Raw genomic sequence first — 13689 nt, 5'->3', positions numbered from 1 at the left:
ATCCAGGAAGCTCTGCATTCATCCCAAAGAAATTATGCTTATTTACAAAAGATTTCTTTGGAGATGGCCAAACGTGGGCACGACAGGACACCATAGGAATGCTGCACTAAAACTAAAACAATACGGCTGCAGTATAGGTGGGTTGTCAGTAAGTGATATATCCCTTGATATGTGTCTACCTCTGCTGTGGTTTCCTAGGAAGAGTTTAGTCTGATAACCCCCCCAACCCATTACTTTAGGCAGGAATGACCAGAGAATGACCAGGTACTTGTTTCCAAGTGGCAGATGTAGCCATCTCATGTATCCCAGTGGAGTCCAGGCATTCCAATGGGGTCGCTATTGCACTGTTTTGGTGTCGTGTTATAGCGCTATAGTGGTATAGCACTCTAAAATGAATGTTTAAAAAAAAGGACAGAGATTGCCTGCGCGGGCGAAAAAGGGCAGGAAAACAAAGTGGTACAATCTGAAATGCCAAACCACTTCAGAGACGGCTCCTTACTGGTAGGGGAAAGGCTGTGTGAAATGGCAGCCCTGTACTGGTTTACTTCAAGACAGTACAATAATGGCTTAAAAACGGCTTAAAAGGGGTAATGTAAAATTCCCCTCTGTCACACAGTGGCCAAAACCCACGTGCCATCAGGAGGTCCACCAGCGGGGCCAGAACTCCAGATGCCCTCCTGCTGTTGCCCCCTCAAGCACCAATCGTTACCCCAGACATAGTGTTCCAGCTGTACTTTGTGGTTAATAGCCAGTGATGGACCTCTGCTCCATAGGTTTATCCAATCCCCTCTTGAAGCTGTCTATGCTTGTAGCCGCCACCACTTCCTGCGGCAGTGAATTCTACGTGTTAATTACTCTTTGGGTGAAGAAGTACTTCCTTTTATCTGTTCTAAGCCTACTGCTCATTAATTTCATTGAGTGCGCACAACTTCTTTCTCCCCGATGGGGACCCAAAGTAGCTTAGTCTGTCCTCCTCTGTACCATTTTATCCTCACAGCTACCCTATGAGGTAAATTAGGGCTGAGAGTATGTGACTGGCCCAAGGAAACCCAGCAAGCTTCCATGGCAGAGTGGGGATTCGAAACCAGATCTCCCTGACCCTACTCCAGCACTCTAACCACAGCTCGATGCTGGCTTCTCAGTGTCTTTTAAGGGGAAATTACAGCTGGGTGAGGAGCCGATTTGGATCAGGCCATGCGGAAAGAGGGTTTAACCTTTTCATCCTCCTCCACATCTTCGTCAGTTGAAACTAAGCTCCTCACACTATTAGTAGTCTGCTGAAATAGAGATGAACAAAGGAACGAGTATAGAAATGATGCAGGAGTGAAAACGCACTGCCCCACCACCACTATCTGGCCCTGATCAGAACCAGGCCCTCAGGGGCTTAAATCTCCCTTTAATAGGGTTGCCAGCCTCCAGGCAACTGATATCCGGCTGACAGAGATCAGCTCCTCTGGAGAAAATGGCTGCTTTGAAGGGTGGCCTCTATGGCACTGCAGCATGCTGAGGCCCCTCCCCTCCCCAAACCCCACCCTCTCCTGGATCCACCCCCAAAGTCTCCAGGTGTTTTCCAACTCAGACCTGGCAACCCTATCCTTTAAAAGACTGATGAAGATCTACGATCTCCGTCAGGTCTACTTTGACCCTGTGTCATGCATTTATGCACATTTTTTGTTGGAATAGCAGCTTCTCACTTGAGTAAGTATCTCAGAAACAAGTGAGGGAAGGTGATAGAAACCGGCAATGCAAATATAGGCAGCATGCTCTTCGGGAGGCGTACATCCTTAGACTAAGCAAGCAAGAGAATGTCGGTGGGTGAGTGGCATGCAGGGGCGGGCCAGCAAGAATCCCTGTCGCACTGGGTGGTAATTTCACATGCTACCAATTCCAGCACAGCAGAATGTGGTAGGGAAAAGTGATTGAAAGGAAAGGAGGCAATGATGCAGCCTTCGTGACTTTACATGCTTCTAAAGAGAAGGGAGTTTTTAAAAAACAAAACTTAGATGTTGGTGGTTAGGGTTAATACGGAAAAGAGAGAAGAGTTTCCCTCTGAAATGCCTTAACTTGGAGTCATATCACTCATTACACTTAAAGTGGTATGCGTTATCTCTTTAAAATGTATACATTTGAATGCCACAAAGAAATTTTTGAAAACAAGTAATCTTACAGGTACATTACTCAAGGCAGTGTGATTGACTGAAGCATTTTGTTGAATAGTCACTCAGGACACAACCTGATGCATGTTGTTCTATAAAATACAAACTTCAGGATCAAGCAACCTCAGTTTGCCTTGAACCATGCTGGGAAGGGAGGGGGGGGTATAACCGATGGCCATTTAGTTTCACTAATCAAAACCGTTTTCATAATTAGAATTTTAAAGGGGGGGGGAGATATGTGTAAGGAACTCAGCCAGAAAGCCAGTTTCATTTAGTAAAACCAGGCCTTGCTTGGAGAGAGAACCCTTCTCTTCCCTCTTTGCATGTCCCTGATGCAAACTGAGGCTGCGCTTTTGCAGACAGAGATGTGTGATCTTTGTCACTTCTGCGTCCAGCAAAAGTAGGGTTGCCAACTCCAGTTTGGGAAACCCCTGGAGATTTGGGGGCAGAGTCTGGGCAAGAGATGGAGGTCAGCAGAGGTGTTATGCAATACAGCCCACCCTCCAAAGCTGCCATTTTCTCCAGGGGAACTAACCTCTGTATTCTGGAGACCAGGGGTAATTCCAGGAGATCATCAGGCACCACATGGAAGTTGGCAACCCTAGATCAGTGACAGTGGATTGATTTGGCAGCATTTCTCTGCACAAATCTGGTTGGAGAGGTGAAAAGAGACACTAGTATGTGGGGGGGGGGAGATGAGTCCTAAATAAACACACATTTTCATGTTCCTTTAGTTACACTAATGCCTCTGTTCTTGTCAGTATATCCTTTTTTGTGAGTTTTATGCTTATTCATGAACCTCAGGTTATGTTAGCTGCAGTATACTTGGCCTTCATCTAGTTGATCACTGGCATGTCTCTCTTTCACGTCAGAAGTGTCTCCACTTCAGATGAAAGAAAGCCTTGCCACCTGATAACTGAGCAACTGCACTATTTATGAGCAGGATCATAAAGGCCAATCCGCCCCTCGGATGAGGCAATCTGATTTCTTTTGTGCCGTCTCAAAATACATTTTAGAGCAACAAAAGAACCAGCTCTAGACTTTTTTTTTTTTTTTTGGTGAGCATTCATAGAAAATCCTACTTGTGCTGCAGAATGGCCACCATAAGTCAGCAAAGTTTATGGTGTGGCACAGGACAGCTTCTTTGCAAAACTTTGGATTAGTACTTGTCTGCATATTAGGGCACAGCAGATCATGCGTCTCCTCCATCCATAACTGCAGACTCAATTTGCCTAGGGCCATGCAGGGAAAAGGAGGTAGGGTTTAGCCTCTCAACCAGAACCTGCTTTCTCTGTCCAAAGCTGCCTTCCTTGTTACTATTTCAAAGGAAAAGATTTGCCCTTTAAAAACATTAAAATACTAATAACAACACGGTGACTCTGGTTTTGATTACTGAAACCGAGAGTTGCTTGGAGAGTTAAATCTCTCCTTCCTTCCCTGCATGGCCTAGAGACATACTGAGGTGCACAACTCTACATGTTTGCATTTTATAGATGGACATAGGCCCTTTCTGCACTCTCCTTTTAATCCATGTTCAGTACGGTGTCCTCTGGGCCATCCTGCACTAAAATCTACTTTAACCTTTTTATTCCGGGTTATTTTTCTGTTCTGCATTATGTTACCTCCCTTCTGTAGTCAGCCCGGTTTTAGCCCACTTTGCCCCGGGTTTTTTAGATGCTGTTTTGCCACAGATTTAAATCACCTCAACTCGAACAGTGCGAAAATTCGGAGTGGCAGGCAAATGTAGAGAGGACCAGAGAGAGTGCAGTGTTTATTGAGGAGTTTATTTTAATTGCTTTTGTTTTTTTGAAGTTGCATTTTTAATTTTTTGTACTTTTTATTTTTAATAGTTCTGGTTTGTGGCAGAATTTGGATGAGCTTGATTAAACAAAAGCACTGTTATCTATGAGGGATCTCTAAGAGAACCCTCGACTAACCAACATTTCCCGGATTTTCCAATAAAACCCATGATTTTTAAACTAGTTTTAAAATCAGTATATGCATGAGGTATATACATAAGCCCAAATGTCTACACCATAATGCCACTTCTGTTGAAGGAACATTAAAGCAATGCAAATGAAGGTATTTAGGAACAGAAAAAGGCAGGTAATGAAATAAATAGTGCTGAAGAGATTCAAGAAAACTCTTCTTGGATTCTACAGGGTGTTTTTCTCCCTGCTGAGGTAGCTTCTGCCAACATATCTAATTACCAAGCTCTTTATGCACTATCCATTTCTTCTCATCATTTTCAAAAAAATTATAGTTGCCATAACAACATAATGCCGTCGACACAACATTGCTGCTGTTTTCTGTAGTCAAGCCTAGGTGCCATCAAGAAGATATTTGCTAAGAAATGGAAAGATGGTAATGTTCCGACTAAAGAAGAATTTGTTTTCAAATTACTTGATATAGCAGAAATGGAGAAATTAACCTTTATCATTGAAGAAAAAAGTTCAGAGAGTTTTGAAAATTATTGGTTTGGTTTTTATAGATGGCTGAAAGAGTCTAATTTTGGTTTAATCTAATGAACAAGGTTTATTTTTGGCTATGTACAATCTAACAGTGTAAAAAGCACAGGTAACTTTTTTTCTTGAATTTTGTGAGGATTTCTGAAAAAATGTAACTATGAAATGATGATGGTCAATTTTGGCATATTTATATTAGAAAACCAATGTAGTAGTAGTAGTAGTAGTAGTAGTAGTAGTAGTAGTAGTAGTAGTAGTAGTAGTAGTAGTAGTAGTAGTAGTAGTAGTAGTAGTAGTAGTAGTAGTAGTAGTAGTAGTAGTAGTAGTAGTAGTAGTAGTAGTAGTAGTAGTAGTAGTAGTAGTAGTAGTAGTAGTAGTAGTAGTAATAATAATAATAATAATAACAATAATAATAATAATAATAATGAGGAAGAAGAAGAGGAAGAAGATCAACCGTGTGATCAAATCCCACGGCCTCTAAAATGGGTAGTAACAAGTGGGGGTCCACAAGATTCACACAGTTAGGGTCCCATTCCCCTCCTCTCGTCGGTTCACCCTCAGCTCCCTCAGAATCAACAACTGCCCTCAGCTTGGGTTCCCATAACATCTCCTCACAGGCAAACTCACAGAGATGGGGGCGGGGTTCTCACTCGCTTGCCTGCCCCATCCTGCATTCTGCTTACCTGCTGCCCTGCCTGCCTGTGCACCATTTCCCTCCCTCCATCCCTCTCTCTCCCCCCTTCCCCCACTCTGCCAACCCATCTACCCTTCACTCACCAGGCCCCTTTCCTGCTGTTCTACTTCTCCTTCCTTCTTGCCACTGCTACCATTCTGCCCGCTTGCTCCCTCCCCTTCACTCCTTTGCCTGCTTGTTTCTAGGATTGCCGCTGCCCATCATTCTCCCACTTCCCTGCCCATCCACCCAGTTGTCACCTGGCTGAAGGGGGGGGGCACACAGCAACTCCTGGTCAACTTCCCTCCCAGCCTGAGAAGTGGTGATGGCAGGTCTGCCATTGTTGCTGGGTGTCCTGGCGTGTGTGTTGGGGTAGCTCCTCCTCCCTGCCTCTGCACCAGTGTTCCCTCTAAGCTGAGTTAGTGTGAGCTAGCTCGCAGTTTTTTAGCCTCTGGGTCACACATTTTTGTCTTCGCTCAGGAAGGGTTAGGGTGAAAGGAGACATTCCAGCAGGAGCTAAGAGGTAAACTGAGCATTGGAGGAGATGGATCTGTGCTGAAAACTTGTCACAGTTTTATCCTGTGTTCACCGTCGTGATGGTTTCCCCACAAAGCAACATGGGGTCTCTGTTAAGCTCCTCCTCATTGAGTTACCATTTTCAAGTTTCTCTGGAAATAGGGAATGAGTATTGCACTAGTTTAAGAAAACAACGTTTGAGTCCAGTGGCGTGTTTAACAAAGTTTAATTCTTGGTATGAGCTTTCATATGCATGCAACCAGAATTAAACTTGGTTGGTCTTAAAGGTGTCCCACTGGACTCAAACTTGGTTCTGTTGCTTCAGACCAACATGGCTGCCCACCTGAAACTAGTTGAAGAGTTAGACTAGACATTCTGATGCAGCGCTACACCAGTCTAAGCCCATTGACTTCAGTGGGTTTAGCCTGGAGTAATGCAAAGAGTGTGGGAAGGGCAGCACAGTGTAATAATTATGCCCACGTATTTTCTTACAACAAAATTAATCCTCATTACGGTGATCTATGGAAGAAAAATCCTTATAGTGATGACCAGTTACATATCTGTTTGTGCGTTCTGCTGATTTTGCATGCAAAAATTCTCTCCACCATGCTCTAAATTGTTTGGTGTATTGGTTAAGAGCAGTGGACTCTCACCTGGGAGAACCAGTTTGATTCCCCACTCCTCCACATGCAACTGCTGGTGTGACCCTGGGTCAGTCACAAGTTCTCTCAGAGCTGTTCTATCAAGAGCAGTCCTCGAAAGGGCTCTCTCAGCCTCACCTACCTCACAGGGTATCTGTTGTGGGGAGAGGAAGGGAAGGAGATTGTAAGCAGCTCTGAGACTCCCAAGTGAAGGGCAGGGTATAAATCCAATCTCCTCCTCCTCCTTTTCTTCTTCTTCTCCTCCTCCTCCTCTCCCCCATTCTAACCCACACACCTTTGACTTTTGAGACAGAACATGATATAACTATGTATACTATAGAGACAGTACACAGAGAGAACTTTTACTGTGCTATGCATAACCTCTATTGTGTGCAGTTAAGTGAGTATGCAGGCATGGGGGGAGCTAAGCACAGAATATTAAAACTTGGGGGCACCCAATGAAATCAATGTGCAGTAGATTCCGGGGCGGATAGCTGAAAGTACTCCTTAATATAGTGCATATTAACTTGTGAAACTCAGGTCCCGTTCACACGAGGGGATTTGGGCCAGTAGCGGGACAGTTTGGGGGCGGAGCAAATGGCCGCGATCACACCACAACATCTGGGAAGCGTAGTGCTTCCGTCCCCGAACTGGCCCATCCAAGCGATAAACCGCTCCAAGTTGGAACCACCTCCCTAGGTGGTTCATCCCAATGGTGCGCCGCAAACCGGGAGTCTGATCGCCGGCGCCTCCTTGCGCCGGCGCGTCCCTGGCTCCTAGGCGAACTGCGCATGCTCCGACATGCGCAGTTCGGCTGGCTCGACGTCCAATCTGTGTTTTCTCCCCAGCGTCTGATCGTGCCGGGGAGAAAGGAGGCGCGGCCAGGGGATCCGTGGGATCCCGCCGCGCCGTTTCAACTTTGGAGCGGCTTTTAAAAGCCACGCTTTTTGGCGGCTTTTCCCATGCCGTGTGGCAGGGGCCTCAGTATCACAGGATTTGGTGGTGGCTGCTAGCTTAAAAGGCTTTCAAGGGGAGTTACGCAAATTCATAGAGGATAGGGTCCATCAGCTGCTATTAGTTATGATTCCATAATGGAATCTCCGTTTTCCAATTTGGTGGTGGCTGCTAGCTTAAAAGGCTTTCAAGGGGAGTTACGCAAATTCATAGAGGATAGGGTCCATCAGCTGCTATTAGTTATGATTCCATAATGGAATCTCCATTTTCCGAGAGAGTCTGCTTCTGAGTTCTGGTTGTCTGGGGAGCCGCACTGGGGGAGGCTTTGTGCCACTGTTTGGCCTTCTAGTTGGCCACTGTAGAAACAGGATGCTGGACTAAGTGAACCATTGGCCTCATCCAGCAGGGCTTTTATGTTCTTATGTTACGTTATGTAAAACCACTGAAAACGATAGCAGACATTTGCATACCAGGACGCATGGAAACCTTACATGTTTTTATTTTACAGCCCCGTGTCTAAGCAAAGGAAGAACGTCATCAGCTGTGTGACTGTGCATGATTCCCCCTACTCTGATTCCTCTGGCAACAACAGTCCCTATGCAGTGCAACGCCGTGGAGGAAACAACAACGGAAACAGCTATGATACGAAAGGCGCACCAGAAACACATTGCAATGGCAATCCCCGGACGATCATTGTTCCACCACTGAAAACTCAGGCCAGCGAGGTGTTAGTCGAGTGCAATAGCTTGGTGCCAGGTGAGTTCAGTGCTACCCGCAGAGAAATCAACAAGCTGCAAATGAAGGAATCCATTTAATCCAAGCTGCGTTCAGGTGTCACGCCAAGCCACAGTTTGTGATGGTGGGCACAAACACAGCTTGTTTATTGTGCCTGTACATGCCTCCCTCTTTGCATAGAACACAAATGAGGATTCCTGGTTTGAAAACAACTTCAGTTTTCCACGACGTATAAATGCACGCACCCTGGTGATTTGTTTGCTCCCCACAAGCTAGGATTCTAAACTTTCCATTTCATTTATTAGCTTCATTGACCCGAGGTCTTAAGCCAAACATGCAAACAACAAATATAAACTGTGGTTTAATCCCGTTTTACCTTCCTGGTTTGTGGGGAACAAACAAACTCTGATTCACCCAGGGACTGACACTGATACTTCATGGGAAGCCAGAGTTTGTTTCAAACCAAGGATTGTTAATTGTGCTCTGCGGGAGGAGGGAAGGAAATACGAGGGCACAGCTGCATTCTGCAGCCTCAGAGTCTGCTTTGCCCCCCTATATCAGTGGGCACGTTGCATTTGAGATATGTTGCACAGATACACTTCGGAGCATACCAACCAGTGGGCTTTGTTTGGAAGGCACTAATATTTCCTTCACACTGTAACTGACTGTCAGCCATCCTAGTTTTCAGACAGTGTCAACCCCCAGAACGTCCATTATGTATGCATGTACCATCAAGTCACGACTGATTTGTGGCAAGCCCAGCAAGGGGCTTTCAAGGCAAGTGTGAAACAAAGGTGGTTTGCCATGGCCTTCCTCTGCAGAGTCTTCCTTGGTGGGCTCCCTTCCAACTACTGACACTGTTTAGCTGACTAGGTCTGACCCAGTCAGGCTATACCATGCTGCTTCCACTTCCGGCATCCTGTAGACATTGCTATATTAGGAAAGGAAGGTCTTTTACAGATCCCAAATGGAGATAGAAGTTGCTTCTCAGAGTTCTGTGTGCATGGAGTCCTGTAAGCAAGGTTCCCCCATGATTCCATTTGTTGATAATAAGTTAAGTACTAAATAAACCAGGTTCAACCTGAAATGGGCCAGACTTGCAGAAAGGAAAGAGCAAGAGTCTGTAGCACCAGGAGAGCCAGTTTGGTGTAGTGGTTAGGAGCACGGACTCTAATCTGGGAGAACCGGGTTTGATTCCCCACTCCTCCACTTGCACCTGCTGATGTGACCTTGGGTCAGTTACAAATTCTCTCTGAGATATTCTCTCAAGGACAGTTCTCAAGAGAGTTCTCTCAGCCTCACCTACTTCACGGGGTGTCTGTTGTGGGGAGAGGGAGGGAAAGGAGATTATGAAACACTGTGAGACTCCTTCGGTTAGTGAAGGGCGGGGTATAAATCCAATCCCTCCTCCTCCTCCTCCTCCTTTTCTTCTTCTAGATGAACAAAATATGTGGCAGGGTATGAGCTTTTGGGTCATTGCTCACTTCTTCAGGAAGGAGTAGCCCTCTGCTCCATCACTGGGTCCCAGCCTATGAATTCCCATTATTAGATGGGATTTGATGTGTTCTCTTTCCCTTTGCAGTCACTACCAGTCACCATTCATCCTCCTACAAGTCAAAGTCCTCCAGCATTGTGACCTCCACCAGTGGTCACTCTTCAGGGAGCTCATCTGGAGCCATCGCCTACAGGCAGCAGCGGCCAGGACCACATTTCCAGCAGCAGCAGCCTCTTAATCTCAGCCAGGTAAGCCAAGTGAGTAAGGAAGAGAGACAGAGGGCCTTACCATTTGGGACTTAAATTCTTGCTCAGGTTTAATAATGCCAATCAGTGTGAGGCTGTGGCTAGAGTGCTGGATGTTGATCAGAGAGAGAGAGGTTCAAATCCTCACTGTGAAGCTTACTGGGAGACTCTAAGCCAGTAATTCATTCTCTGCCTAAATTTCTCAGCCTAAACTAGAGTTGTTGTGGAGATCAAATGTGTAAGGGGGGCACCTATGTAAGTTGCCCTAAACTTCTGGGGGGAAGGGCAGCACGCACGGACAGGAAGGAAGGAAGGAAGGCACAAGGCACTTGGCATTGTTGAATAGTTCAGAAGTAAGTGAGCAATGTGTACAGGCTTGAGAGATTGCTTGCAGGAGTGGGATCAGTGAGTTCTTGCAGACTTGGAGGAAATGTTCTCATGGGACTGACCGAGGGGTAACAGCGATCAGAGATCCAGGGCGAGGAAATAAAAGCAATTGTCTGGCCAAGGAAGTTTAAACAGAATGCAGAACCAGGACCCAGTAAGTCATCCAGTCATGATGGCGGACATGGACCGTCTGAGTATAACCATAGCAGACAGAAGCCAGGAAAAGATGGAACATAGACTGTAAGGAGGTAGCAATTTGGAGCAAAGACAGCAGGAAGGCTAACAGTCGCACCGTGAAGGGCCACAATGATAATTATTGAATAAGAAATGCCCAAATTAGACCTTTCATTTCTTGCTAATCAAGCAGAATATTTTTTAATATTTACTTTTTTAAACCACCTTGGTCCCCATTGGGAAGAAAAGTGGGATATAAATGAACTTGTATGTATTATTTCTAGGCAATGAAGTTGTTAAAGAGACAGTTCAACATCTGCATGGCCCTAAGAGCCAACTGATGTGTGAATAGTCGCTAGAGTTGGTCAAAAGCAAATGTGTCATCTTGGGATTCTCTGCTGATTTACATGCAGTGTAACAATGTAATAAAGGTTACAGTATAATGTAACCTCTTAGGCCCACTGTACACATTAAAGGCTTTTTAAAGTTGGCAACTGATACCACGTGGTAAGCTCTTTACGCGTAGCAGTTCAACATGCAACGGGAATGATATTTTGCAGTTGAAGGAAATCACTGCTTACTGCAATACCATGTTACTTCACATGAATAGCTTACCTTGTGATGATAATAATCACTGTTACCCGGGAGGGGGGATAATATGTAGGTTTCTTCCACATATCTGACCCTGACTTGGTATTCCCAGGTTTTCTGTATGAAAGGGCAGAAACAGGGTTGTTCTCTCTTGAGTTATTCTGAGAGGGATACTAATGGTGGTAGGAGATGATGTTATCCTGCTTGACTGAGCATTTTATTGCTTTATCTGGGAAATATGCATTAGTCTAAATGTCTGCTGAGTAGGTTGGAATGTTGAGTACGTTGGAATATTGTGTTATTGTCCCACAAGCACCAACTATCTGTTTGGTGTATTATAGAGTCAAAGACAAGCCCTAGATGGACGGTATGACAGTTTCCACAGGAACGTGGTTGTCCGATCCTGAGATGGCATTTCCTTGCACTAAATTCCTATCACCATAATTAATTGATTTGATCCAAGATGGAGTAGCATTTGAGGTGTCTGCCTACACCACAGTCAAATGTAGGGGCTTTGGGGACAACACCACAAAAATAATTGAAAGTATATCATGTGAACCAGTTCTTTGTTTAAAGTGAGATTTGGTGGGAGTGTAGCAAGGTAATACAGAAGTAAAGAAATTAGCACTCTATTCTATTCTGAGCTGCACATTCCCTGCAGAGCAGCTAGGCACTGGATAATATGATTGTATGAATTTTAAAAATTCATATTACTTTTGTTCCTTTGTGTACCCAAGACAGAATTGCCTTTGTAACTCCTATGCCTGTCATAAGATAACACGGTCAGAACAGAATGTTCCAAAAGAAATGTAGGGTTCCTGATTCTGTTTCTCTCGTATAATACAAGTGCAAAGGGGCTTTTGCAGGGGACTAATCGTCCACAGGTTCCCTTCTAAAAATTTATTCTTGGGCTTTTTGTGTGTTTGGTTGGTTGTTTTCTTTCATTGTCAGAACACTAGAAGAAGCCCAGCTGCAGAACAAAGCCGGGGGGGTGGGTGCTTGTAGGTAATAATAAGCAGGTGCGCAACAAATAAAGGACCCTCCCCCAAAACGCACCCCATACACACACCTGCCAGTCCTCTCCTGAAAATGCCTCCTGCCCCATTTAGAAAATGCATTTGCTGGTATGTGTTTCTACATTTAGAGACAGGGGTTAAAAAGTTGGCATTTGAAAATCAAAGCATATTCCTCTGATCGCTTTGAGCTAAAGGGTTCTTTCAAGGGAGGAAAACTTCCTCCAACTTGGAATGACTTTGATTGAGAAAGGCTTTCTCTGATGGCGAAAAGTCTTTCTTTGTTGAAGGAAATCTGTCTTTTGTTGGAAGAATGCTTGGTAGAAGGAACTCATAGGAACCGTCTTATGTGATGAAAGTCACAGGATCCAACCCATTGTTGTCTGTGTTTGAAAACTCAGGAGACCAAAGGGGGAAAGATATCACAGTCATTTTATCCATCTCCTTTTTTGAACAGGCCCAGCAGCACATCACGACCGACCGCACAGGGAGTCACCGTCGACAGCAAGCGTACATCACCCCAACGATTGCTCAGGCGCCATATTCCTTCCCACACAACAGCCCCAGCCACGGTACAGTCCATCCCCACCTGGCGGCGGCGGCGGCGGCTCATCTCCCCACGCAACCTCATCTCTACACGTACACTGCACCCGCTGCCTTGGGCTCCACAGGCACCGTGGCCCATTTGGTGGCTTCCCAAGGTTCCGCTCGGCACACCGTGCAGCACACTACGTACCCAGCCAGCATCGTCCACCAGGTTCCTGTCAGCATGGGTCCTCGCGTCCTTCCATCGCCCACCATCCACCCGAGCCAGTATCAGGCTCAGTTTGCCCACCAGACCTATATCAGTGCGTCTCCAGCCTCAGTCTACACTGGATACCCCCTGAGCCCCACCAAGGTCAACCAGTACCCTTACATCTAAACACTGGAATGGGAAAAGGACATGGCACACACTGAGGGGAGGGAGGCCGGTTTTTTACTGAAGAGAATAAACAGGACAATGGACAATGCAGCGGGAGGCTCGAAACAAAACTTGAACAAAGGAGACTGAGTAAAGAAATGAGAGAGGGAGAAGAAGGCAAAGAGAAAAGGAGATACCTGTTGTACACGTTTTATTTAAAAAAAATGAAAAAGGATAAAAAGAACGAAAAACAAAAATACAAAAAAACATTCTGCACCGGACTCAGTGGTGGAAGAAGCAAAAGGGCCACCATTCTCCGGTCCTGGGGTTGTTGTTGTTGTTTTTTGTTTTTGTTTTTTTGATAACTTCATCAATAGACTTCTACAGATTATTTTCATCTGGTTACAGGAGACTACATTTAGGAATTTGCTGTCAAACCTCCTAATACAAAGTTTCATAGGTGTTTGGGTATATATATTTTTAATTAAACCAAGGAGTATACAAATTAGGGATTTATCCAGAACTTCAAAAGGGTTGTCATCTTGTCATTGCACTGGTGGTTGTAACCCAAAGTGAAAAACAAAAAAATGCAAAGTATGATGTGGGTTTTTCTCCTGGAAGAAAGATTAAAAGATGTACAGGAAAGGAATGAGGTGGGGGAGGGGATGAATTGTTCCAGCTCTCTCCATGCCAGGCTTATACTGAGCAGAAAATGCTATCGGGTTAGACTGGGAACAATAAGG

General features: G+C 45.2%; 1 protein-coding gene across 3 annotated transcripts in view; it reads left to right on the top strand.

Annotated features, from left to right (window-relative positions):
- Positions 1–13274, top strand: part of HIPK2 (homeodomain interacting protein kinase 2) — a 226596-nt gene extending 213322 nt beyond the window's left edge. For all 3 annotated transcript variants that reach the window (XM_015422105.1, XM_015422102.1, XM_015422104.1), the window contains exons 13-15: positions 7914–8161; positions 9723–9883; positions 12503–13274. In XM_015422105.1, the coding sequence (XP_015277591.1) occupies positions 7914–8161; positions 9723–9883; positions 12503–12967 (874 nt within the window). In that variant the 3' untranslated portion in view covers positions 12968–13274. The remainder of the gene's footprint in view (positions 1–7913; positions 8162–9722; positions 9884–12502) is intronic.
- The last annotated feature ends 415 nt before the right edge of the window (positions 13275–13689 follow it).

This window comes from Gekko japonicus, unplaced genomic scaffold, assembly GCF_001447785.1.
Source record: "Gekko japonicus isolate JY-2015 unplaced genomic scaffold, Gekko_japonicus_V1.1 scaffold280, whole genome shotgun sequence".
Lineage (NCBI taxonomy): Eukaryota > Metazoa > Chordata > Lepidosauria > Squamata > Gekkonidae > Gekko > Gekko japonicus.
The sequence above is the reverse complement of the archived record's forward strand: the minus strand, read 5'-3'. Positions and strand labels throughout refer to the sequence as shown.